At 56.7% G+C, this 23,907-nt stretch overlaps 2 protein-coding genes across 3 annotated transcripts in view; one reads left to right on the forward strand and one right to left on the reverse strand.

Annotated features, from left to right (window-relative positions):
* VSIR (V-set immunoregulatory receptor) lies at positions 1–23,521 on the forward strand. The gene is made up of 7 exons (XM_081104687.1): positions 1–243; positions 10,298–10,732; positions 11,488–11,544; positions 17,084–17,191; positions 20,876–20,903; positions 22,157–22,350; positions 22,525–23,521. The coding sequence occupies exons 1-7, from the start codon at positions 162–164 to the stop codon at positions 22,560–22,562; spliced, it is 942 nt and encodes a 313-aa protein (XP_080960813.1). The 5' UTR covers positions 1–161; the 3' UTR covers positions 22,563–23,521.
* CDH23 (cadherin related 23) overlaps positions 1–23,907 on the reverse strand; it is a gene marked incomplete at its 5' end in the record, with an annotated part of 360,387 nt that overhangs the window by 37,213 nt on the left and 299,267 nt on the right. The gene's annotated exons all lie outside the window — the stretch shown is intronic.

A 23,907-nucleotide genomic window follows, 5' to 3' on the forward strand; every position in this document is an offset into this window, starting at 1 on the left:
GAACAGGCGGCTCTCAGGCGCTGGCTGCTTTCACTTGCTACTCCAGGCACTCACTTCACTCACTCGCCGGGAGGGTGTCTGCCCTGCAAACCAAGAGTTCGCCCCAGACGCCGCTCAGCCCAGCCGTCCCAGCCGCTCCACCCGGCCCGACCGAGGGTGACATGGGCTTCCCCCCAGTCCCGGAGGCCTGTGGCCGGCGCTGGGGGCCTCTGCTCCTCGCTCTCTTCCTGGCTGCTTCCCGAGGTAAGGTTCACAGAGCCTGGGCACTGGGGCAGAGCACGGGGAGAAGTCAGCGGGTGGGGTGAGTGGGTCGCAGGCCAGATGGGGTACCCTGGGAGCCCCCTTCAGCCTGCTGGACCCCCTCCCCCCACGCCCCAGGCAGGGAGGCTACTGGGACTGCTTGGCAGGGGCAGCGGTGTCTCTGCCAAGTGCCCTGGCCGGGTGGTGGGCACATCTCTGTGCTCTGACGGCCGCTCAAGCAGCTGCGGATCCAACTTCCCCGCCCAGGGTGAGAGGAGCTTTTGCAGAACAGGAGATGGGCTCTGTGAGAACAGCCCCGTGAGTTTTGGGGTGCCACTGGCTTTGACACCTGTGGCATCTCCCTGCCGCTCCGCCTCAGGGTTCCAGGATCTCACAGGGTGCAGGGGGTGTGGTATTCTCAGCCCATGCCCTGACCCCTGGCGACACTCCTGGCTCAGCCTTGCTGGGCACTGGCCAGTGTGGTCCCTGGTCCACTCCCAGATGTGGGTGCCTATCTTGTCCTTATCCTAAGGGTCTGACAGCTGAGAGCTGAGTGGTCAGCTGATTACTGGCATCCAGAGAAGCTGAGCTCAGGGACCACGTGGGGCACGTTCCCAGCTCGGCCAGGAGTGCCTTCTGGGTCCTTAGATAACTTATGGCATCTTTCTGGCCTCGGTTTCCTCAGCTAAAACACAAGGAGGTGCTACTTTCCTCTTTCAAACTGCCGCAGCTCCCGGTGATGTCCTGGCCAGGACACAGGAGCTCCTGGGGGAGGGCAGAGGCCCTAGGCCCCGCAGCCTGGCCTCCGGTTCTTGCCTGCCCAGAACTGAAGAGGCTGGGTCTCCAGGGCAGAAAGCAGCCGGTGGAACTAAACTTTACGGAGAGGGCCAGGGAAAGTGTGAGTCATGCAAGGAGTCAGAGGGAGGCAGGAGGAGGCAGGGAGCTTGGCACAGAGGCCCCATGGGTGGGTCAGAAGAAGAGAAGGGGGAGGACAGGGTAAGAGGCGGAGAGAACCTGGAAAACAAACAGTGCCTGCACGCGGGATGATATGTCAGTACCGTGACGCTGGCCAGAGGCTCTGACAAGGAGGAGGGAGCCCACAGACAGAGCTGCCTAAACTGCACCCTGGGGGCAGGCAGAGCCATGGCACAAAGCCATGGCTCAGGTCAAGGCTTCCAGGAGGGGCTGGGGATGGTGGCAAGCAGGAAGGAGCGCCGGGCTCCAACTGCCCTGCCCCGTCCTCTCCCAGTGACCCTGAGCGGCCCTTCTGTTTTCTTACCTCCCCCGGCCCGCCCCTGGCTGCGCTCTTCTCTGTTCAGCAGCCCCAATTTGGGAAACGGAGTTCTAGAGAACAAGGGTTTGGGGACCCAGCTTGCAGAGCAGCCAAGAGCAGAGAGGCCCAGAGCCCCTGGCTCTCCATTGTGCACGAAGCCAGGAGCCTTCACCCCAGAGGTCTTGCTGCTCCAACAGCTTGGTACTCCACCTCTTCCTGGGCCAGCTCAGGGCGATAATTAGGGCTCTAAGCAGCCTTCCATGGAAAGGAGTCTTAGTTTTGCAGTGCTCTGAGACTCAGCATTCTTAACTGCAATATGGGCATACTATGGAACAGCCATGCTACTGCCTGGTGCCGGTACCAGGGAGATGCCAGATGGGAGGCCTGGTTGCAGGTGTGATCAGGAGGGTCTGTGAGTTGGAAAGACCTGCTCACCAGCCAGCTAAGGGGAGAGGTTGCCCTGGGCAGGACTGTTCAAGTCAGAGTCTTTATGTCTGGAAGGTGAGATGGAGGTGGCTGGTATGAGCCTGCTCTCTAGCTCTGCAGTTGGGCCACCACCCAGGAGACTGGTGGTGGTAGGTATGGTGCTCAGGAGCCCAGGAAAAGTTGAAGATACCCCTTTCCTGGGTCTGGCTCAGGGTGACATGGCTGGAGGGAGGCGCCTAGGAACCAGGATTCAGCAGACCCAAGGGTGGCTGAGCCTCTCCTTCCCCTGTAACCATTCCCAGGACCCATGGAAGTACTGTCCTTGCCATGTCCTCATAGGCTGACCTAGGGGTCCCAAACTCTGGGACTAGCACATGGCAGTGCCCTGGGGCCAGGGAGGGGAGACCCCGCCTTTCCCTTCAAGGTAAACAGAGCTGCAGGGCTTTGTTGGGTAACCCCATGGCGCAAGTCTCTGATGCAGCAATGGTCAGCTCTTAGGAAATCTACGACCCTCTGCCCAGAGGCCCTGGGGAGGCAAGAAACAACCTCAGGCCAGCTCATGGGCAGGAGAGAGCACCTACCCAATGCCAGGGGCGTCCCACAATACTGGGGAGCCCTCTCTGAACTGGGCTGGCTGCTCCTGTTCCTCCCCAATCAGGGCAGAAGTTCCCTGGGAGAGGTCAAGGGGAGGTGCACTGCTGGGAAGCTGCAAGGGCCCCCTCCCTGTATGCGTGCACACATGGGGACTACCCGGCAGTGAGCCCTTCAACCAGCACTGACTGAGCCCCAGGTTTTAGGCCACCTATTCATCCCGCCTTTGCACCCATAGGTACTTCCATGGAGGTGCCTGTGGATTCTCCTCTGAAAGTTCCCCAGAGATGGGGACTTTCCAGCTTCCAGGCTAATTGGGCTCGGGGTTTGCTTGACTCAGTGGGGTCTTTCTTGCAACTGATCTTTACGTTCATCCTGTTTGCTTTGGCTGACCATCCCCAGAGAGAAAGACAGTGGCCACCATCATGCCCACCAGTAATTCAGTTATTACTGATGAAGGAAGCCCAGCTCCTTTAACCTTCCTACAAGGGATCACATTCCCCACGGGGACATGGGGCCAGGCCCTGCCTCTGCTGTCACTGTGGGACCACAAACACACATTCCCCCGGGATGCGAGCCACGGGCAGGCCAGCTGACGTGGTCTCAGCGAGGCTGCCTGCTGCCCACTCCCTCCCGAAGGGTGACTCTGTGACCGTGTACCCTGAGCTTCAGTCATTAGGTCATCACCTTTGGGATTTCTGCAGAGTCTGCCTATCGTCATTATACTTATTTTTTCTGGAAAACTCCTCATTCCTTTACTCAAGTAAATAGATTTTAAAAGGAAACTTTATGTTACTGCCATAAATGGGAAGCCAGTATCACTTGCCATAAATAGAACAAAATCATAAAAGTATATAATAGGAAGATCAAATAAGGGTATTAAATTCTAGTTAGAAACTATAGCCCGAGGAAGGCTCCAAGCCCAAAACCTACTGTCCTTTGCAAAAAAACAACAACAAATAAACAAAAACAACCCCCAAAACAAAACCAAAACTCAAGGAGCTCAGCAAATGACAGGTGTTTGGAAGACATATTGGCATCGAGCTGGGGCTTTCCCTTTGATGTAATCGGGACCAAAAGAGAACTGAAAAGGAAATAACCTTCTCTCTGCGATTCAAGGCACTTGATGCGGTAAAATTAAAGCTGCCTGTGCTGGACCGTCAGCTCCGCTCCATCAGCACAGAAGCCAACTCACGCCTGTAAGGAGCTGGTGGCAGGGGACAGCGCAGCTCTCCGGGAGGAGGGGAAAGAGTTCGGCGCAGAGTCAGGGGCCTCTCTCGGCTCCTTCCAGCCCCCAATTCTCCCAGCCCCTGTTCCTTCCCCGAAGAATTATAGTGCTCCAGCCGGGTCCGTGCCTCTGCGAGGGTCAACCAGCCACCCCAGTAACCACAGGGGGAGAGGGAGAGGAAGCCTGCAGGCCCCAGCTAGGTCCTCACGGGTCAGGCCCCTGTCCACCTGCAGCAAAGAAGGTCAGCCCCCAGCCCCTTCTACACTCTAGAGCAGGGGTGGGGAACCTTTTCTCTGCCAAGGGCCATTGGCATACTTATAACACCATTCGGGGGCCATACAAAATTATCAGCTTAAACATTAGCCTGCTGTGTTTGGTCAGACATTTAACTAACTCGCCCCTAATGGGGCCAGACGTTCCCCACCCCTGCTCTAGAGGGTAGTCCATGGCATCAGATCACCGGAGCCAGACTCCCTGGGTTCAAATCCTGGCACCACCGTTTACTCTTCATGAGGTTCTGTGCCAGTTACTTAACCTCTCTGTGCCGAGTTTCCTCATCTGCAAAATGGAGGAGGATTAAATAAGCAAATCGGTGTAAAAGAGATGAGAATGATGACTGGCACAGAGGAAGCACCAGCTGCTGCTGCCCCACTGGGCCGCCAGCACCAAGGGTAGGGCACACAAAGACTTGAGCCTGAACCTTAGGAAGTCTGGAGGGCAGCTGGCAGGAGCTGGTAGTCTGGGCCGCACACGGTCATCCTCAGGGAGGGCCTGGGGCCGCTGGGAAGGAGTCGCCAGAGAGGTATCCACTGCAGGGTCTCAGGCCCTCCCGGGGGAGGCGTGCTGGCCTCCAGCCTCCAGCCCCGGATGCATGGATGCTTTCCCAAGGTGCTGGAAGGGCCGCTTCCTCCAATAGAGCCTGGCTTCCCCTTCCCGGACTCCTTGTCCGATGTGAATGGACACTTCCTGCGGGGGCAGGTATCAATAAACACATCTGAGATGCCCTTTGTCCACGCTGGCCATGGAGTCCCAGGGCCAGGCCTGCTGGCTTCAGGCCTCAGCCCCTCTCCAGGGCCACATCCTGGAGTTTAGCACTGGCAGACTCAGCCTGATTGGTCCTTGCCTCTGTTTCCCTCTGTGCTCTGCATCTTGAGAAAGAAGATAAAAGCCTTTCACTACACCCTTCGTGGACTATCCTGGGGGGCAGGGCCTGGCAGGGAGCTGGAGGCCAGGTCCCTGTTTGTCTTGGGCCCCCTCTGAGGGTGAGGACCCGCCTTTTGCATCTCACACAGGGCCCACAAGAGCAGGCGCTCAGCAACTGTTTACTTACAAGCCCTAGCAGTTGGACAGAGTTCAGCCCTTTGGGTGGAGCCTCCAGGGCAAACCAGTCAAGATAGGGACCCACCTCCAAAAGCTGGGGTGTTGCCTTAGCAACTTATGCCTCATCAGGGAAAATACACAAGCCTGTCCACACCCACACACCCCCATCCCGTGCGCACCCACAGGGTTTCACAAGCCCCTTACTGGGTGGAAAGAGATGAATGAAGGCCGAGAAGAGATGAAGCCAGACAAGAGCTCCTTTCCCCTGCACTGGAACAGAGCCTTCTAGCAGAGGCTGAGGGTCCCACAGCTAGAAAGCGACAGAAGGAGAACAAAAGTCTGAGCAGATACCCCGTATGGAACACTCTGCTCCCACGGCCTCTCTGCCTTGGCCTGGCCCATGTGAGGACCTCGGTAAATATTTGCGGAATGCAAGAGTGATGTTCTCAGTTCTCAGTTCTGGCCTGAGGCTGAGCAAAGCTGGCTCTGTGGAAAATAGAGTCAATTTGAGGTCAATTCATTCTAAGTAGCTGGAGGACAAGATGTCAGCCCTGTCCCCTGGAGGTTTGGGGGCTCTTCCTGTCTGCAGCTGGTGTGTTCAAGGTGTGGGACTCCCCTCAGCCACATGAGGCTGTGTGGCCTTGGGCAAGTTGCTTGACTCCTCTGAGTCCGTTTCCTCATCTTTAAAATGGGGATAACAGTACCTATCTCAGGGGGCGTTATGAGAATTAAAGGAGAGGAGTATAACGTGCTCAGCAAATCCCAACACAGGTGATCAAAGGTGAGCCCCTGTGATCAGCTTCGTGGCCCTGTCCCTCTGCCCTGAAGAAAGACAGCCCTTCCCTCCTGCTGCAGGGTTTCTGAGCTGGAGGGGGCCTAGGCACATGGGAATCTCCTCAGGATAAGTGAAGAAAGAGAGGTCCAGGGAGGAATGGGACCTGACCAAGAGCACGCCGTAGGGACATGGCTCGGTGGGGACAAGGACCTGGGATCTGATGGCCCCGACCACGGTTTCAGTCCTGAGGCCTGGAGGCTTTCAGACTCACAGCATTCTCCCTCCAGGTGCGTTTGCCTTCTTACCCAGGGCAGCACAGTGGCTGGAGGGCTCCCGCCTGGGGACAGGCTCAGGCCCAGGTCATTTTCCTGTCCTACACGATCTCCGCCACCCTGGAGCCAGGGGTTTCCTCCCCACCCACTCTCCCCCTGTCTCTGACAATGACCCCCGTGTCCACAAAGCTCTGCTTCTGACAATAAGCAACATCCTCCTGCCAAATAATTATAATTCCAGCTGAGCTATATATACATATACATACCCCCCCCCCCCCCATAACACATGTGCGCATGCGCAGCTCTGGATGGCGTGGGATGTGCACTATCGTCCCCAACACTGTGCTCTTGCGTGTCCTCCCAAGGACAGGCTGCCCTGGACGTTGATCTGACCTGAGTCTCAGACACAACCAATGGGATGTTTTCTCTCTCCTCAGGGCAAAGCCCTGTGGACCCTTGGCCCACTCCTTTCTGGCTCTTTTGCTGAAACTGACCACTCTCCGCTGCCCCCCAAACCCGAATCCTGGCTTCTCCTTTTTTCTAAAAAGGGAAGTTCTCTGGGGTGTGTGAGGGTTTGGGATTGAGCAATGCCCCTCCTCCCACTGTTTCTGAACCCCAGTTCTCTCTGTGCCCTCCACACGGCCAACCACTGCGCCCCCCCCCCCCCGCCCCCCGCCCCTGCCCCGTGGGATTTCAAGGAAATTGCCTCTAGGGCTGAAAAGGCACTGATGTAGGCAATTCTGTGGTCATTCACACCACTGCTTGGACCCTGAGGGCCCTGGGCCTAATGCCCCCATTGGAGGACTTGCTGCTTGCTCCTCCCCTGCTCCACCCCACCCACCCCAAGCTGGCTCCACCTTGTCTACATTTCAGCCCACCCCATCCACGCCCCTGTCCCTTTAGCAGTCCCCACCTGGCTCAGCTTCATGCTCCACTTCTTGCTTCCACTTCTACTCTGCCTGTCCCCTGCCTCCCCTTCAGATGTGCCGACCAACATCTCCTGAGCTGCCCTCCTGAGAGCCCCCAGGTGTGGGCACCCTTGCAAATGCTGCTGGATCTGGATTCAGCTCCCTGCCCTGGGGTAGCTCTGGGGCTGGCAGTGATGTTGGGAAGAGGGAACAGGGGGCGCCACAGGGGAGAGGTGCTGGTGGGAACTGCCAGGTGGCCTGCTGGGGACAGGGTGTGCATGGGGCAGAGGTAACTCCAGGGTCTACTCTGTGGGTAGGTTTTTTCTTCCTGGGAGCACCTGGGGGCATCCTTTCCCTAGCTACTCCCCACCTCCATTCACTGGCACAGCCAGAGTTCTGAGGCCACGCCCACTTTTCACGGGCCTGTGAGGGGGGCTGGCTGGCAGGGATACAGTCAGGGGCACAGCCTGGGAACTTCTGCTGGGGCCGTGCGTGGGTCACCTCCTCTCAAAGATTGAGGGTCACATTTGTAGGGTGATGGGCTTGAGCAGTAGAGTCCCTCACTGGCCAGACCAAGGAGCCATTCTGGTGGGTCACAAACTCAAATGTCATGGGGCCAAGCAAATACGGTGAGAGAGTGAAGCAGGCCAGGCACAGACATTAGGGAGTAGTGAGGACTATGGCAAACTGGGATACCAATGGACAGTCTAAATGAGAGGCTGCTACTCGGCTCTAGCCGATAATAGGAAAACTGGTTTTGTGTTAATTTTTCTGATTTTCAAAGACACTAAGGGTCAGAATTTTCATATCACATTCCTGGTTTCTAAATGTTGGCGATTTCAAACAAAGGCAAAATGCTTTGAGGGTCAAGTAAAATGTGTCTGAAGGCTAGATGTGGCAATGGGCTGCCAGTTTCTGAATCCACCCCTCATGTCCGCCCTCTCCCCCCCTTCAGAATAGTGTCTAATTGCCTGCATTTAATTCTGGCTCTTGCACTTATTGGCTGTGTGATCTTCAGTGGGTTATTTACTATCTCTGTGCCTCCGTTTCCTTACCAGTGAAACAGGAAAAAAACCCCAATATCCACATTATAGGGTTGCTAGACATGCCCATAAAGCACCCAGCACGGCGCACGATACAGTCTATTTCTTCTTCTTCTAGTTCTAACTAGAGCCTGCTCTACCTGAAGCCCCCCTGCTCCAGGTTCTGAGTTCATATCTCCCGGCGCTTCAGGCAAACCACCTTCCCTTTCTGGGCGCCTATATTTCTGCCTGAAAAGGAGGCCAGCATTTTGCCACAGAAGTTCTGAACTCTCTGCTCCCCTCAGCAGCGACTGTCTTTAAATCCCGTCTCCCAGACCTGGCTCCCTCACTCGTGGGTGGCGACTGGGAGGTCTTCCTTACCTGCTGGGGCCTAACACTCTATCCCTGCAGACATACTCCCCGGGGCCCCGGCGTGGCTGCCTCCCCACCCCCTGCTGTCATTGTGCAGCGTTCCAAGGCTGGACCACAAGCTGGTCTGTCGCTCACACCTCCGAGGAAAAGGCTTGGAAGCTGGCTCGCCCACTCGATGGTGCGGAACTATTCTTCACCCCCAGGAACTGCTCCTTCAACGGCCGAAATGAATGAGCGGCCCCTCTAGCTCCCATGCATCAAGCACCGACCCCCAGCAAGGCACTTTCGGGCACTTCACGTAAATTACTTGCCATCCTTGCCTCAGCTCCAGCAGGTAGATGTTTTCATTTTTGTTTCACAAGGAGGAGTCCAAGGCTCAGAGTCTAAGGAACTCACAGACACTGGGCTCCAAGGCAGGCTGGTCTAATTCCAAAGGCACAGCAGGCTGCCTCCCTCCTGACTGGGCACGGCTTTCGGATCAGCAGGCGGGTCCCGGGCTCTAAGGCCGGGGAGGGCGTCTGAAGGACGTGGTGTTTCCTTGGGTCCAGGCAATGGCAAGGCAAGGACATACCCATTTGGATTCTGAACATATTTCCGAACTCTCCTCCTCGTCTGCCTGACCTACAACTGCCCCTGAGACGCCAATTAAAGTGAAAGCATCACCGATGTCTAAGAACACAGCTGCCCTCCCTGTGTCTGCAGGGGACACGGGAGCTCCTGTCTTGTGTTCTCAGCTTTCCCTCCTCCAGTCCTTCCACAAGCGCGTGTTGTAGGTACTGTTTTTCTCATTGCACACACGAGGAAACGGAGGCTCACACAGCGGCGCGGAGGGGCCAGGGCCCAGCCCTCGCATTCTGTTTTCAAGGGCCAGTGCTTTCCACAAATGCTGAAGGGTCAGAGTAAGGTGACGAGGACCAGGGGTTACATCCCTGGCTTATTGAGAACAAAATGAACTAGAACAGATTTCTAAGAAGACCAGGTAGCAGGCAGGGACGTGGATGAGATGCCCCTCCATGCACTCCTGGTCTCTGTCCCTGAGACACCTGGGGTTTCCCATTTCCCTGCCACCTGGCCCAGAGCAGCCTCTCTGCTTGCTGAAACCCTAACTGTCCATCAACCTCAAAGACCCTCCCTCCTTTAAGAAGTCTCCTGACTCCCAGGAAGGCTATGTCTCCTCTCCTGCCAGTGCCCCGAGGTTGGCACTAGTTTGCCGTCTGGCCAATGGGGTTACTTGGCTGCAAATGCAGGCCTTGTCTGCCCACCTCGGTTGTAAGCTCCCCGGGGAGGCCGTGTGCTCAGCACGCAGATGAGATGTAGAACCTGGCACAAGCCTTGCACACGCAGGAGCGAGGAGGCGAGGAGGTGAGGAGGCACGTTAGCCTCAGGAGTTGGAAGGGCCAGGTATTGACGGCCTCTAGGAGACAGGTCCAGGACCAAGGGCTGCTGTTCCCAAGCGGCCTTTCTGCTTGCTGTCCTGCCTCCCGCCCGACAGTGCTGGGCATGGAGGCTGGAAGTGCCAAGGACCGGCCCAGGGCAGAGCCACAGTGCCTGCAGTGGTGGTGGGGGGCGGGTGGGGGAGAGGCTGGAGCATGGTGCACGCTCCGCCCCAGGGACTGGGCTCAGTCTCCTACCTGCTTGGAGTCTCCCCTACACCTCAGCCAGCATCCCTGGGGTAGGGGGATCCCCAAGCTGGGGAGGTACCCATGGCTCCTCCCATAGTGTCTGGGTTCATGAATAAAGGAAGGTCAGGGAGGTCAGCTGACTTGCCCGGGCCTGCGGCTAGGGAACCCACATCTTTGGAGCCCGGGCCAAGGTTCTTCCCCACGGAGAGTGCGCTCAGGCAGGTGACAGCTTCTCCTCTCTCGGACAGGTCTGGTGACAGCCTTCAAGGTCGCCACGCCGTATTCCTTGTACGTGTGTCCCGAGGGCCAGAACGTCACCCTCACCTGCAAAATCTTGGGCTTGGGCGCCGTGACCAAAGGGCACGACTTGTCCTTCTACAAGACATGGTTCCGCAGCTCACGGGGCGAGGTACAGGCCTGTTCTGACCGTCGGCCTATCCGCAACCTCACGTTCCAGGATCTCCACCTGCACCACACTGGCCACCAGGCCGCCAACACCAGCCAGGACCTGGCCCAGAAACATGGGCTAGAGTCGATCTCCGACCACCACGGCAACTTCTCCATCACCATGCTCCACGTGACCCCGCTGGACGGCGGCTTCTACTGCTGCCTCGTGGTGGAGATCAAGCACCACCACTCGGAGCAGAGGGTCTATGGAGCCATGGAGCTGCAAGTGCAGAGCGGTGAGGGCTGCTTCCATGGGGCAGCTTGGGGGTGGTGCCCCTGGGGCGATGGTATGTGTGCCCACACGGAAGGGGAGGCAGAGACGACAGGGTGACCAGGGGTATGGTGCTGGGTATTCGATGGGGTGACTGTGTGGGATACTGTGCTGGAGGGTGTGTGATTCTGCAAGGGTGGCAGTGGCACTCCGGGGCTGTGGGAGATCAGGTGGCCGTGCGTGTGGAGCTGTAAGTGCCTCTGGTCGGCTGGGTGTGATGGAGGGAAGGTCCACGCGGCTCTTTAATGGAAGAGTGGGTATGAACCTGGGCTGGGAATGTGACTGCTCACGACGGTACCATGACCGCGCAATGTGACCTGGGCTGTGAGTTGGTGAATGGTCAAATGACTATTGGAGAATATGTATACGTGAGTGTCCCTCTCCAGGTGAGAGTGCGGGGGGGCAGTGGACTGGTCAGAGGTGTGAGCATGGGCAGGTGTCCACATGCTGCTGGGGTGGCATGCGAATGGGCAGGACATGCTGGCTGTGCCGTGAGAATATGTTTCTGTGTGCGTGTGCGCGCGTGCGTGTGTGTGCATGCACGTGTGTGCATGTGTGCGTGTGTGCGCGTGCGCGTATGCGCAGGTTCCACCTGGGCCGATGCTATTAAGCGGACAGCAGCATCAGTAGCTGTGACAGGAAGGGGCACGCCGGCCTGGACAAGCCTCCCTGGCCTCCTGGGCCTGACACCCACCTAACAACCCTTCTTTGCTCCCACAGGTGATGAAGCACCACCCAAGTGCATCGCGTACCCATCCTCCCCCAGGGAGAGTGAAAGTAAGGACCGTCCTCTTGCCCCTTCTTGCCTCTCTTCCCCTCTGTCCTCCTGCACCCAGGCTCTGTTCTAAACTCTGACCTCATCACCTCAAGCCCATGGAACCCCCATTCTTCCTCCTCTGCTGCTGCCCTCCCTTTTGCTTCTTCCTTCACCTGAGCCACGGGTTGCAGCCCTTAGAAGCCTCCTCCCCTTCCAAGGCCCAAAACCTGACAGCAGGTTCCCAGAGCCCCTGCTCCTGCCGCCCTGGGTGGGCCTGTACCCTGGCAATGACCTTGGGCCAGTGTGCCCATGACAGGTGCTGCTGAGCCTGTTTTCTGAGTGGGTCCCCCTCCTGCCCACCAGCCCTCTGCCACCTGGGAACTCCTTAACATTTCCTTGTTCTCTGAGTGAGGGAGGGAGGAGGGAGAGGCTCAAGAAGGGGGCGGAACTACCTTTCCTGGAACCCCTACTGTGTGCCAGGCCTGTGCTAAACCCTTCCAAGTGCAGGTCTCTCAGTGGATTCTCCTAAGAACCCTGAGGCATCATAAGGAAACGGAGGCCCAGAGAGGCCACTTGACTTGCCCAAGTTCACACAGCCAACAAGGCTAGCGCAGCTGGGATTGTGCTCACTTCACCTGCTCCCCAGCTGAGGGGCATGCGCAGTGCAGTGGGGAACAGCCGCCTGCTGTCTGCCCTATGGAGTGAGGGGACACTGCCCTAAGGGGCACCTGGGCACTCAGAGACCAGGCCAGAATGCCCGGCAGCTTGGAGACCGCAGGCAAAGGGGCGACATCTTTGGAGCACCCTGCTTTTCTGAGAGGAGAGGGTCTGGCTTCCGCAGCCTCCTACCCATCAGTATTTATTGGGCATCCAGTGTGGACCAGCCCCTGCCCAGGCCCTGGGAGCAGCTCAGCTACAGCCTTAGTCAAGCCCCAATGCAAAGGTTGCCACGGCTTTCTACTTAAACTACTCTTTTTTTTTATTTTAACAACAACAACAAAAGACTAGCCAGGAACAAAATTAGAGCTCACATTTTGGTCTGAGCCAGACCCATGTGGAGTTAAGAAACTCTGGTTCAAGCCCCTCTCCCTGGTATACCGCAGAGCTCACATGTCACTCAGCACCAAGACACGATCGTCCTCACTTCCTCCACCAGCGACTCCCTGGTGAGGCTCGAGAGGGCCTCTGAGTGGCTCCTTCCTTCCCACGCAGCAGCCTCAAGACTGTGCAGGCACACGTGCCTGTGTACAGGACGGGGTACGCTGCACCTGGCGAGGTCCATGAGTGCTCACTTCCCCACTGCTCCTTGCACTCTGAGCAACTCCCAGCCCACTTCTCCCTCCAGGAGCTCCTGCAGAACTCCCTTAGCGACAGTCACTTCCGCTACTTTCCCAGTTCACGGGTGGGGAGACGGTTCCAGCAGGTGAAGGGACACACTCACGATCTCTCAGACCCAGAGCCAAGAGGAGATGCCAGAGTGCCCGAGTCCCAGTGCGCAAACCCTGCCTGCGTGCCGGGCTGCCCTCCCCTCTGTCAACACCAATCTTCTGAAACTAGTTGTGGGGGCAGAGACAAGAGATGTCAGAGGGGACAACGCTCGAGAAAGCAGGTGCCAAATGGAGAGGGAGCTGAAATTGGGCTCATTTTTCTTGCTAGAGAAGCAGCTGCTAGACTTGGGGGATCAGAAGTCAGTTGGGAAATGTCAGGAGACCAGCTGATAAGAGCTGATAAGAGCCAGAGGGTGAGGCAGAACCCTGAACTTGACTGCCAAAAGTGGGTCAGGCTTCCTTTGCTGGCACCCTGCTCTCAGGTTTTAACACTGCCTTCCTCTCTAACTCACGGGCGTGTGCAGCCTCACCCTAGCCCCTGTTTCTGAGCCACTGCCCACAGTTAACTGGCTCCCTGAGGGCCGAGGGACATGTATGTTTCTCCCAGCTGTTGAGTGTGGCTTCCACAGCCTCCGCGTCCCCTTCCAATCCCCTTCCAGACTCTTGGTTCTGGAGGTCTGGAGATTACAGCTGTGGCGGAGTCTTGGCATTGTGGCAGGTGTTGTCTCAGATAAGAAAAAACCCAGCTATCCTTTCGGGTGGGGTGTGGGGGGGATGTCCATTCTCTGGGGGACCATGTGTACACTGAGAAATGGGATCAGGTGTCTCTCTCCTAAAAAAAGGGGAACAAATCAATGTTATGTAAGGAACTAGTTCAGGGTTCAAAAACTCAAATGCCTGCAGGGCCAAGGAGCTGGTGAAGGATACAGTAGGGAGGGCGGAGACTGTGGCTGGCACCCAGCTGCCAACCTGTAAGTGCAATTCCAACGGTGGCACAACAGGAGGGGGGCCCAGGGTTGGCTGAGCCACTAAATTTTCAAGCAAAGTGAGAAGTCCAGATTTTATGCAGACTCTTAGCTTAAAATGTGGAGTTCATTCCCGTGAAGGGCAGTCCGGGGAAGTGCTTAAGCGCTCAGACCCTGACATCAGCCACACTGCTTAACCTCTCTGTGCCGTAGTTTTCTCATCTGTCAAACAGGCACGACTGCAATTGCACTTACTTGCCAGGCTGTTACAGGGCTAAAATGAAGCTCTATATGCAAAGTGCTAAGAACCATGCCTGGCATAGGGTAAGTGCTGGCTATTAATACTTGTAATGCAGAATCCTCGGCCTGGCTTCCGGAGTCAACCCGCCCATCGCCCTGTGCCAAGGCAGGATGGCGAGTAGATGGCAGCGGACAGTGGGCACATCCTGTTTTCTAACGGCTTAGAAACATCTGCCTGGTGACCCAGGTGCTCAGTGGGCCCCACTTCCCTGTGGAAAGATCCCAGCCCCGGCCCTAGGTCAGGTGCCCTCAGCCAGCTTTGGTACCTGGTCAGCCAGTAACACTTCCAGCCAAGAGGCCCTTGGCATTTCCTCCTCTAAGCCGGCCGCAGCCTCCTGTTATCTTTGGGAAGTAGGAGGGGAGCTGTCCATGAAACCATCTGAAAGCCCAAGTCAGCCTGAGGTCAGGGACGTAACGAGAAAGGAGACTGAGGAAGTTGGTGCCCCCAGGAGCCCCCGATTGCTAGGGGCTTGTGGTTTCTCACCCACCCCAGGGAGGGGGGCTGGGCAGCCCATCTCCCTTCCCCTAGAAGCAACCTCCCTACCCTTCAACATAGTGGGAGGTTTTGGTTTGCTTTCATCCAGACCCCTCCCTAGGGAACCAGGCAGCCCACCCCAACTCCCTCCTCTATGTATACCCAGGGGGCCCCTCCCATGCCATCCTGCTCTGTAATAGTTCTGGGTGCTGGCCTGCCAGCTGCCTCTGCCAATGTCTGATCACCTTCCCAGGATGAGCCTGACTCTAGATGGCTGCTGAGCAGGAACCCCCTCCCCCAAGTACTGGCTATGCGTGTGGGGAGGGGTGGGGAGCTGTAGCGAGGCTATGCCTGCTATGCAGGGGAGTCCATGGATTCTGAGGGCAGCTGGGTCCACAGAACTGTCTCTAAACTCATGCGGCACCCTCTCCTCCCCCCTCCCCCCCACCCCCCACCCCCGCCCAACCCATCCAGTCCCAGCCTTAACTCTCAGACCAGGTTGTAAGTCAACCGAGCTCTGATCCCCTAGCGGGGCTGCAGATGGAACACCTTTGCCTGGGGACAGGAGTCAGGCAGGGAGGCCGGGCCAATAGGGAGCCGGAATTAATGAGAACCCGACTAACCTCATCAAAAGGTACTTAGTACCAAGCGGAGGAGGCCTGCTTTGATGACTAGAAAAGAGCACTCCGCAGCCTGCCTCTCGGATGGTGTCTTAGCAAGGTCCCGTGGAGGGGTTTAGAAATATTCTGACATCTGAGTTAGAGAATGTTTTCACTTTCAATATTCCACTTGGAAATGCAGCCTCGCTGAGATCTGCGGGGGAGCCTGCTTTAATGTGACGTCCAGCCGGCTTTGTAATTAGCATAGGCCTGTTCCTGCCCCAGTGGGTAGTCTGAAGCGCCTGAAAACAGTTTGTTCTCTTCTGCGGTGTGAACCGAGCCCTGAAAGCTTGTTTACACCATTGGGTTGTTGAGCAATACAATGAGGCAAAAACAGCCCTCATTCCAGAGCAACAGTGCAAAGACAGCCGGAGATCGCAGCCCACACACCTTCCCAAAGCCCCCTGGCTCCACGTGGACACTGTGACCAGCCATCCTGCCTATATTTTGGGAAGGGCTAAAATCGGGAAGGAAACGCGTTTACGCTGGTTGTGGTTCTGAGGGCGCGTCTGTTCCCAGCTGAACTCCTGGAGTCAGCAGACAGACGAAAATAAAGCAAACCTCTCACGCAGTTGGTGGGACTGCGAAGCAGCCCAACCTTTTCGGAGGGCAGCTTAGCAATAGACGAGAAGAAACTGCACGTAGGCTTTGGCTCAGCACCTTCGCTGCTAGGAACTGCTGTGCATGCGCTTACCCGAGTGAGCAAAGGCGCACACGCGGATTCACTGCTACGTTATCGGCTGAAAAATGGAAGCAACCTCCACGTCCACCACAGGGGGCTGTTTCAAATACACTTGATAAAGCCCGAGGCAGAACGAAGTCGATCTTTGTGCCAATACAGATGTCCATGCGATGCTAAGCAGGAAAAGCAATTGTCCCATGAAGAGCATATCATATCTCTGCTGTATGTGCAGAGAGCATATCTAAACCATACACAAGAAAACGGCAGACACTGCTTACTTCTTTGGAGGAAGAAACTTTAAAATATATGTATTTTCAATTTAAACGTTTTTGTCATTTAGAAAGTTTAAAATTTAAAAATGCCAGAGAAAGCCCTGGCTGGGTGGCTCAGTTGGTTGGAGTGTCCTCCCATATACCAAAAGGTGGTGGGTTCAATTCCTGGTCAGGGCACATCCCAGGTTGAGGGTTTGATCCCCGGTCAGGGCACATGTGCGGGGCAACCGATCAATGTTTCTCTCTCCCCTCCCTTCCCCTTTCTCTAAAATCAATAAAAAATAACTATTAAGGGAAAAAGTCAACAAGGATTCATGTTTCTCTAGTTCTCGCTCCATGGGCTTTGCCCTGGAGCTAAGGGGTCTCTTGGGAGATGAGTGAGGCTCCTTATTCATTTATTTTTTATAAATGAATAAAATGGCAAAACATAAAACTGGCCACTTTAACCACTTTTAAGTGTATGATTCAGTGACATTAATTATGCTCCCAGGTAGTGCAACCATTTACACTATCTCCAAAAGTTTCTCATCACTTGGGCTCCATTTCACCTTGAACTCGGTGGCATGGGGTCAGTGAAAGGCCTACTCTCCCCGGTGGCCCCGGGAAGTTGCGCGACCCCCATCTGGCTGAAGACCCTTTTCTCTCTTCCCGGAGCTTCCTCAGCTGTAGGCAGCTGGCTTAATTTCTGTGTCCTCTGGGGAGAAGGCATGCGGCTCACAGGGGGTTCCTAGAACGTCCACGCCTCCGCGGTCACAGAGGGTCTGGCTATGAGACCCCGGGTGCGGGGGGTCCCTCTGCTGCCTGGCCTTTCCTCTCTGGGCTTCAGCTTCCCTTCAGGAGGAACGGGCCTCACTTTGGCTGCCTCTCTGCCCTTTCAGACATCACGGCTGCCGCCCTGGCTACGGGCGCCTGCATTGTGGGCATCCTCTGCCTCCCCCTCATCCTGCTCCTGGTCTACAAGCAAAGGCAGGTCGTCTCCAACCGCCGTGAGTATCCCTGCCCTCCTGGGATGGGTGTGGGGGTGTGGCAGGCACAGTCCTCTGTCCAGAGATGGGAGCTGCTGCAGCCCAGCAAGGAGCTGAGCTCAATGGTGGAGAGGAGGGACTCAGAGGTGCCACTTCCAGGGCCTGAGTGCCCAGCAGCCCCAGCGGTGCTGGCTTGGCCCTCAATAAATATCTGTTGATGAGTGAGTGATCATATGGAGCAGATGATTTATAAAAATGGGCTTATAAAAATGCTGCCCCTGAGAGCTCCTTTGGGGGCCTGCTTTAATGTATAGGTGGGCTTGTTTTGTTATTAGCATTGCAATCTTGGGGACAAAAATGACCTTTGGATTATCATAACTTGGCGAGATCTTGGCGGTAACTTAGTTCAACTCTTTCTTTTTATGCCTGAGAAACCTAAAGTCTGCAGGGTTAAGTAATTAACCAAATGCCACTTAACTTAGTAAGTAGCAGAGCTGGGACTCAAACTCAGAGCTTTTAACTCATGCTTTTCCCAGGGATTAAAATCGCACCTTCTAATACAAACGTTCATTAGCATGAGCGCCATAGCCAACAACCCCTACCTGGCAAGGTTGCTGTGCCCAGGACCCTGCCAAGCTTGTTATATAGCTTCTCTCACTTATTCCTCAGAATGATTCTCAGAGTTTGGTCTTTCCATTGTCCCCATTTTACAGCTGAGCAAACTGAGGCACAGAGAGGTTAGTAATGCACTTAAGGAACTGCATAGCGAGAAAAGTGGCAGAGCCAGACTCCAAGTCAGGGCCACTGACCCCTTGGCACCATCCTCTGCAGGTGACAGTGCCCTTTGCCCTTGTTATGACCTCACCCTTGGTCAGTCTGAGTCCTCCAGGAGCAGGAGAGGGGGATCCCTCTGCCCCTGACCCTTGCATCACCTCCCCTAGCCCTTCCCCTCTGCTTGGCTGCAGAAGGTAGCCGAGGGGAACTGCTGTCACCAGGTGGCTGGGGCTCACACATGTTTTCCTTTGGTTGGGCCGTAACAGCTCACACCCCTCTCTCCTGGGGGCCCGGCCTGGAACTCCACTGCGGGTCACTCGGGCTGTGGCCTCCCTCTCTCTTAGCTCACAAAACCTACCACAACCTGCCTACAAAATACCCTGAGGTGGGGGTGGGGGAGGTAATGTGTTTGGAGCAGAAAGAGGAAGCCAGGGGCTCAACCAGGAAGAGAAATTGCTGCAGCGCTGCCAGCAGCTCCCATCAGCTGGGTAGCATTTCTACGAAGGTGGGTGAGGGACCAGGAGAGACACATGCTCTGCTAGGCTCAGCTCCAGATACAGAGGTGACTTCTGGCCCCCTCACTCCAGACTACGGTGCTGCCTCCCCTGGGGAACAGGAACTGGGAAGCAGACTCCAGGCAGAGGATGTGGGGCGGGGGCGCTGTTGTTCCTGCTTTTGTTTCCTCAGCGCCTTCCTCGCCTTCCTCGCCGGGTCCCCAGAGGTTGGTTTGAGACTCCTGCCCATGGTCCAGGCTGGAGGGAGGGAAGTCAGAGAGGGGACATCCCCGGGCCAGAGCCCTGGAGTGGTGTCCTGAGGGTGTGGGGACACGGGGGTCAGCCCCCAGTATCTTCTACTCCACACGCCAGGACACCTGAGGGCTTCCCAGACGAAGGGACCAGGAGGGGACAGATGAACTGGATGCTGGAGAACTGGACTGATGAAGGAATAAGGGGGTACACTGGGCCGACGGCGCTGCGCTATCACCACTGTTGAGCACGTCCTCTGAAACGCCAAACGAACCCCATTTCTGTGTTCTTAGCCATTTCGTAGCATCTTATCCCTCAATGTAATATATACCATAACAGAAAGGTGTCAATAATTTATCTCCTAATGAAAGTATATTTGAAGCCAGTCCCCCCCACCCCTTCCCAAAAGAAGAAATGAGTTGTAGGACTGCAGTCTTTGGAGACAGACACGAGAGCGGCCGGAGGGGGCGACGCTGAGAAAGCAGGTGCAACTGGAGAGGGAGCAGGGACTTGGGTCGTTTTCCTTTCTTAATCCTCACCTGAGGGTATTTTCCGTTGGTTTTCAGAGAGAGTGGAAGAGAGAGGGAAAGACAGAGAGAAGCATCAACGTGCGAGAAACACATCGATTGGTTGCCTCCTGTTCGAGCCCAGACCAGGGCCTGGGTCGAGGAGGAGCCTGCAGCTGAGGTACATGCCCTTGACTGGAATCGAACCCAGCATCCTTTGGTCCGCAGGCTGGTGCTCTATGCACTGAGCCAAACCCGCTAGGGCTGGGTCATTTTTCTTGATCTAGACTCTAGAGAAGCAGTTGCTGGGATTAAGGGAACAGAAGTCACGGGGACAGGCAGGAGTCGAGCCGCAGGGCAAAGGCTGAGGGGCTCGGGCTTGGCGTGGAGCCCCACTCAGGAAAGAGGGAAGAGGAAGGGCCGGGAGCACAGGAGGGCCGTTTGCTGCAAAGGCTGATGGGTGTGGAAGCCGACCCAGTATGAGAGGGAGGCTGGTTTCCCCAGGTCTGAGGTGGGACTGCCAATCCTTACCCTAAAGCAGCGGTTCTCAACCTGTGGGTCGCGACCCCTTTGGCGGTCGAACGACCCTTTCACAGGGGCCGCCTAAGACCATCCTGCATATCAGATGTTTACATGACGATTCATAACAGTAGCAACATGACAGTTATGAAGTAGCAACGAAAATAATGTTATGGTTGGGCCACAACATGAGGAACTGTATTTAAAGGGCCAGAAGGTTGAGAACCACTGCCCTGAAGGGTGGAGGGCAGGACGAGCTGAGGACCAGAGAGAACCCACAGGAGGCCTGACGCACAGGAGTCCCCGGTAAACAGTAGCCATGATTCCCACACCGCAGAGGTTTCGGGAACTTTTGTGCAACTTCCCTGTGCCTTCTGTTGTCGTGCCCCTCCCCCACCATCGGTTTCCCCATAGTCGTCGGCAGTAAAGCCCTTAAAAATGAGAAAGATCGTGGGAGTACATGGGGAGCTGCAAGAAAGAGGGAAGTTGGGGCCACTGCATTTGGTCGGTGTGTAGTTTGGGGGTGGGGCAGGGTGGCAGCAGCTTGGATGAGGAGCAGAAAGTGATGGAATGGCTGAGAAGTGACGGGGTCTCAGGGCCCCTAAGATTGCTCTAGGACAGTGGTCGCCAACCTTTTGGACCTCACGGACCACCAGTTGGCGACCGCTGCTCTAGGAGATGTCACCTCTGAAGCCACCCTATTATGCAACGTGGAGGATGGGCCTCTCTGTCTTTCTAAACAGGAATTGACCTTGCAACACTCCCACCCAGTAAATCATGGATAAAGACCAGACCGTGGCAGGGGTCCAAATAGGAAATAGCAAATTCAGGAGCCAGGCCTTGGTTGATACTTAAACCCTGAAGGTCTAACACAGCCTAAGTCAGGCCACAGGAGAAAGCATGGGTGCCTTTGGTCTCTGGTGACAAAGGTTGTCCCACACACTGTGAAAGGCAGCCCGAGTTTCGTTTGTCACTGGTCAGACGTGCCGCTCACTGCTCAACACCCAGAGTGCAGCTGTATGGGCCTCCTGCGCGAGCAGGTGTGGGACCTCGGCCCTGCCTGGGCCTGCTCCCTTCCCCCAGGGGCATCTGCCGGCAGGGGCAGGGATGTTGTCTGGGGAAGCCTCCCTTTTGTGACCAGCTTCTCTGTCTGTCCCTAGGTGCCCAGGAACTGGTGCGGATGGACAGGTAAGGCTGGTGGAGACCTTCCGGAAAACTGACCATAGCTGCCTCTACCCTGACTCACAGCTTGACTCACAGGGCTTGTGGCCCTGTGGGGCAGTGTCTACACCCAAACTGCGGGGGAAGTTAATGCAGAAGGGGTGGGGCAACATCCAGCCAAGACTGACTCTCCCCACTTCATCAGGATCCTTTCCCCCCTCTTTCCTGGGCCCGGATGCCAGGACAGGGGTCAGAACACAGACATGGCCCCCCTGGTCCTCCCTGTGCCCTGGGTCAGCTGTCAGGAAGGAGGTATTTCTGGGCAGTAGGGGGCCTGTTCAGCGGCCGAGCACAGCTGTTTAGAAGAGCATCTGCCATCTGCCACCGAGGCCTACACATCTGTGCGGGTTGGCTGTTTCCCTGCCACCCCTCACCCAGGCTGAGCTCCTAGACTGTTAGGATAAACCATGCTCCCACCCTCAGGTCTCAGTGGTCAGTGGGCTGGAGTCGGGGAGGAGGAGGAAGCAGCTGAGCTGAAACATGCAAAGAGGCCAGCACACCTGGAGCTGGGGCCCCTCCCTGCAAGGCACTCCAGAGAGAGAGCTGTCAGGCCACTGTCCCTAAGGGCAGAGGCTGTCTGGGCTCAGAGTGGGGCAGGAGGTCGGGGCGGAGAGGATAGGGGAGTGTGTGCTGGTGCGCCCTGGGCAGAAGCTGGCATTGTAGACTGGCATGGAGGGCGTGCTCAGGAACGAGCCACACTCAGGAACTGGCCCTGGTACCTGCTCCTCTGGGTGTTTGCAAGGGATGATTTTCAGGACTGGTCAAAGGAAGTCCTGCTAGTGATCCTGCTAGAGTCTCAGGTTGGAGGAGTCTTTAGAGGTTGTCCCGTTCCGAAGAAGGAGGAGGATAAGAAAAGAGGACCCCTCCCTTCAGCTGTGGGGACACTCAGTCCTAATGCCATTGACTCTGTGACCAAAGAGCAGCGTGTCCCCAGATTCCTGAGGCTTCTGACCCTGGGCGTCCTGGCAGGGCCGAGGGCCCATGGTCAAACCACAGGGCGGAGCTGGGGTCAGACGCCCTCCGCTCAGGGCAGGTGGGAGAGTGCAGCCCATGGCCTTTTCTCTCTGGCCCTGGATCTCCCTTCCTCTGGGAGAGGCTGCTGGGGCCTGGAATGGGAAGGCCAGTGACGGGAAGGGAGCAGAGAAAGCGGGCCGATGGGGAGGGCAGAGGCGCGAACCCCAAGGCAGCAGAGATGACCTTCGGTTCTGATTCTCTGGCAGCAACGCTCAGGGAATTGAAAACCCAGGCTTTGAGGCCTCTCCGTCCTTCCACGGGATGCCGGAGGACAAGCCCAGGCCTCCACTGACCTACATGGCGCAGCGGCAGCCGTCGGAGTCTGGGCGCCACCTGCTCTCTGAGCCCAGCACGCCTCTGTCTCCCCCAGGCCCCGGGGATGTCTTCTTCCCATCGCTAGGTGAGTGTTTCCCAGACCGGCAGCGTGATGGCCTGTGAGGTCATGACCTCCCCTTAACCTGCAGAGTGTCGCCTTACTCTCCCATCCTCCCTGGAGTCCTCCGTCTCCTGGTGGGGCATTGGGGGTGAAGGACAGGGGGGCCCCCATCCACTCTGCTTCTCCTTTCTTTTGCAGACCCCGTTCCTGACTCCCCAAACTCTGAGGCCATCTAGACCAGCCAGGGGCCAGTGAGCAGCTGTGGCTGGGCCCGGGGCCAGTGCATTCGGGCCAGACTGGCCCTCCGAGTATTCCCTTGGCCGTGGCCCTGGCTTCCTCCCTCCTGCTCTGAGCACAGACTCGTTGAGATACCCCTGATGGCGAGGTTCTTAATCCCTTTGGATGCTACATGGCAGAAGTGAGGAGTGGATCACTGAGCTCCTATCTCAAGAATGGCGGGGTGTGGGGATCCCACCGCAGAGACCTGAAATTCACCAGCTACAGACGCCAAATGACCTACAGCCTCCAAGCCCCAGAGCTCCCGCTCTGTGGCAGCCGCTCAGGGACATGAGCCTTGGGACTCGACAGGACAGCGGGGACAAGATGGGCACTGAGCAGACCCCGCAGTGCCGCCCTCCCTGGAATGAGACATCGACTAGATATGGAGGGAGTCCTCTCTACCCCACTGTGTTGGACCGGCTCCCCCATCTCGTCTGAGGCTGCTCATCTGTCAGGCTCACTCTTTGTAACCATGGGGCTCAGAGCTAGGCCTGCCTGTCCTCAGGGCCCTGGGAGCCTCCCCAACAGCCTCCTACCAGTAACCTCCCCTAGGAGCTGTCAGCAACTGAAAGAAATCTGGGACTCCCACTGCCTGCACTCTGGTCTCCAGAGTTCACTGGCCAGAGGCCCCAAAACAGGAAGTACTCGTTGGGGCACGGAGGCCATTGTGAGCCAACTGGCATCTTGGGCAATGGGGGCCGGGCCCAAGGTTGCTCACCGACCCCAGGTGGGGGTGAGGGAGAGATCCGGGCCTGCTGGGAAGTGAGTGGAGAGGGCTCCATTAGCCCTGTCTTCCCCATCGCCCTCCTCCACTGCTCAGTTTGGCCAATAGAAAGGGTGACCACAGACTGTACTGTCCAAACTGTGACACTTTTGAGAGTGAAGAGGGCATTACTATTAAAGAGCTCATGGGCAACAGGTGCAAACCGTGTGGCAGACGGTAGGAGCCGGGTTTAAATCCCTGCTCTGTCTGAGGTGCCCGAGGCCTCGGGAGCCCCCACGCCTTGCTCTTCCGTTCCATACCATCTGCCCAGCTGCAGAGGGACCCTGTCGGGTGGGAGGAGCAGGACGTGTCCATAGAAGGTTTGTGTCCACTCTGCTCAGTACCCTCTGTTCCCACCTCCTGTTGCAGGCTTGACTTGAGTTTGTTCCTATACACATATGCCAGGGAAGTCCTTTGTGGACTTTTGATGAAAGGGCTGTAAAGCATGGAGTGAGTGTGTGTGTGTGTGTGTGTGTGTGTGTGTGTGTGTTGGCGGGGGGGTGGGGGGTGGGGTTGGGCGGGGAGTGTGTGCCTGTACA

Source organism: Myotis nattereri (assembly GCF_964212035.1).
Source record: "Myotis nattereri genome assembly, chromosome: 13".
NCBI lineage: Eukaryota > Metazoa > Chordata > Mammalia > Chiroptera > Vespertilionidae > Myotis > Myotis nattereri.

Bases quoted from the DNA above. Each gene is read 5' to 3' on its own strand.
- VSIR (XM_081104687.1), top strand. From the start codon at position 162: ATGGGCTTCCCCCCAGTCCCGGAGGCCTGTGGCCGGCGCTGGGGGCCT. The intron at 244-10,297 runs GTAAGGTTCACA...TCTCTCGGACAG, and splicing joins CTTCCTGGCTGCTTCCCGAG to GTCTGGTGACAGCCTTCAAG. The intron at 17,192-20,875 runs GTGAGTATCCCT...GTCTGTCCCTAG, and splicing joins GCAGGTCGTCTCCAACCGCC to GTGCCCAGGAACTGGTGCGG.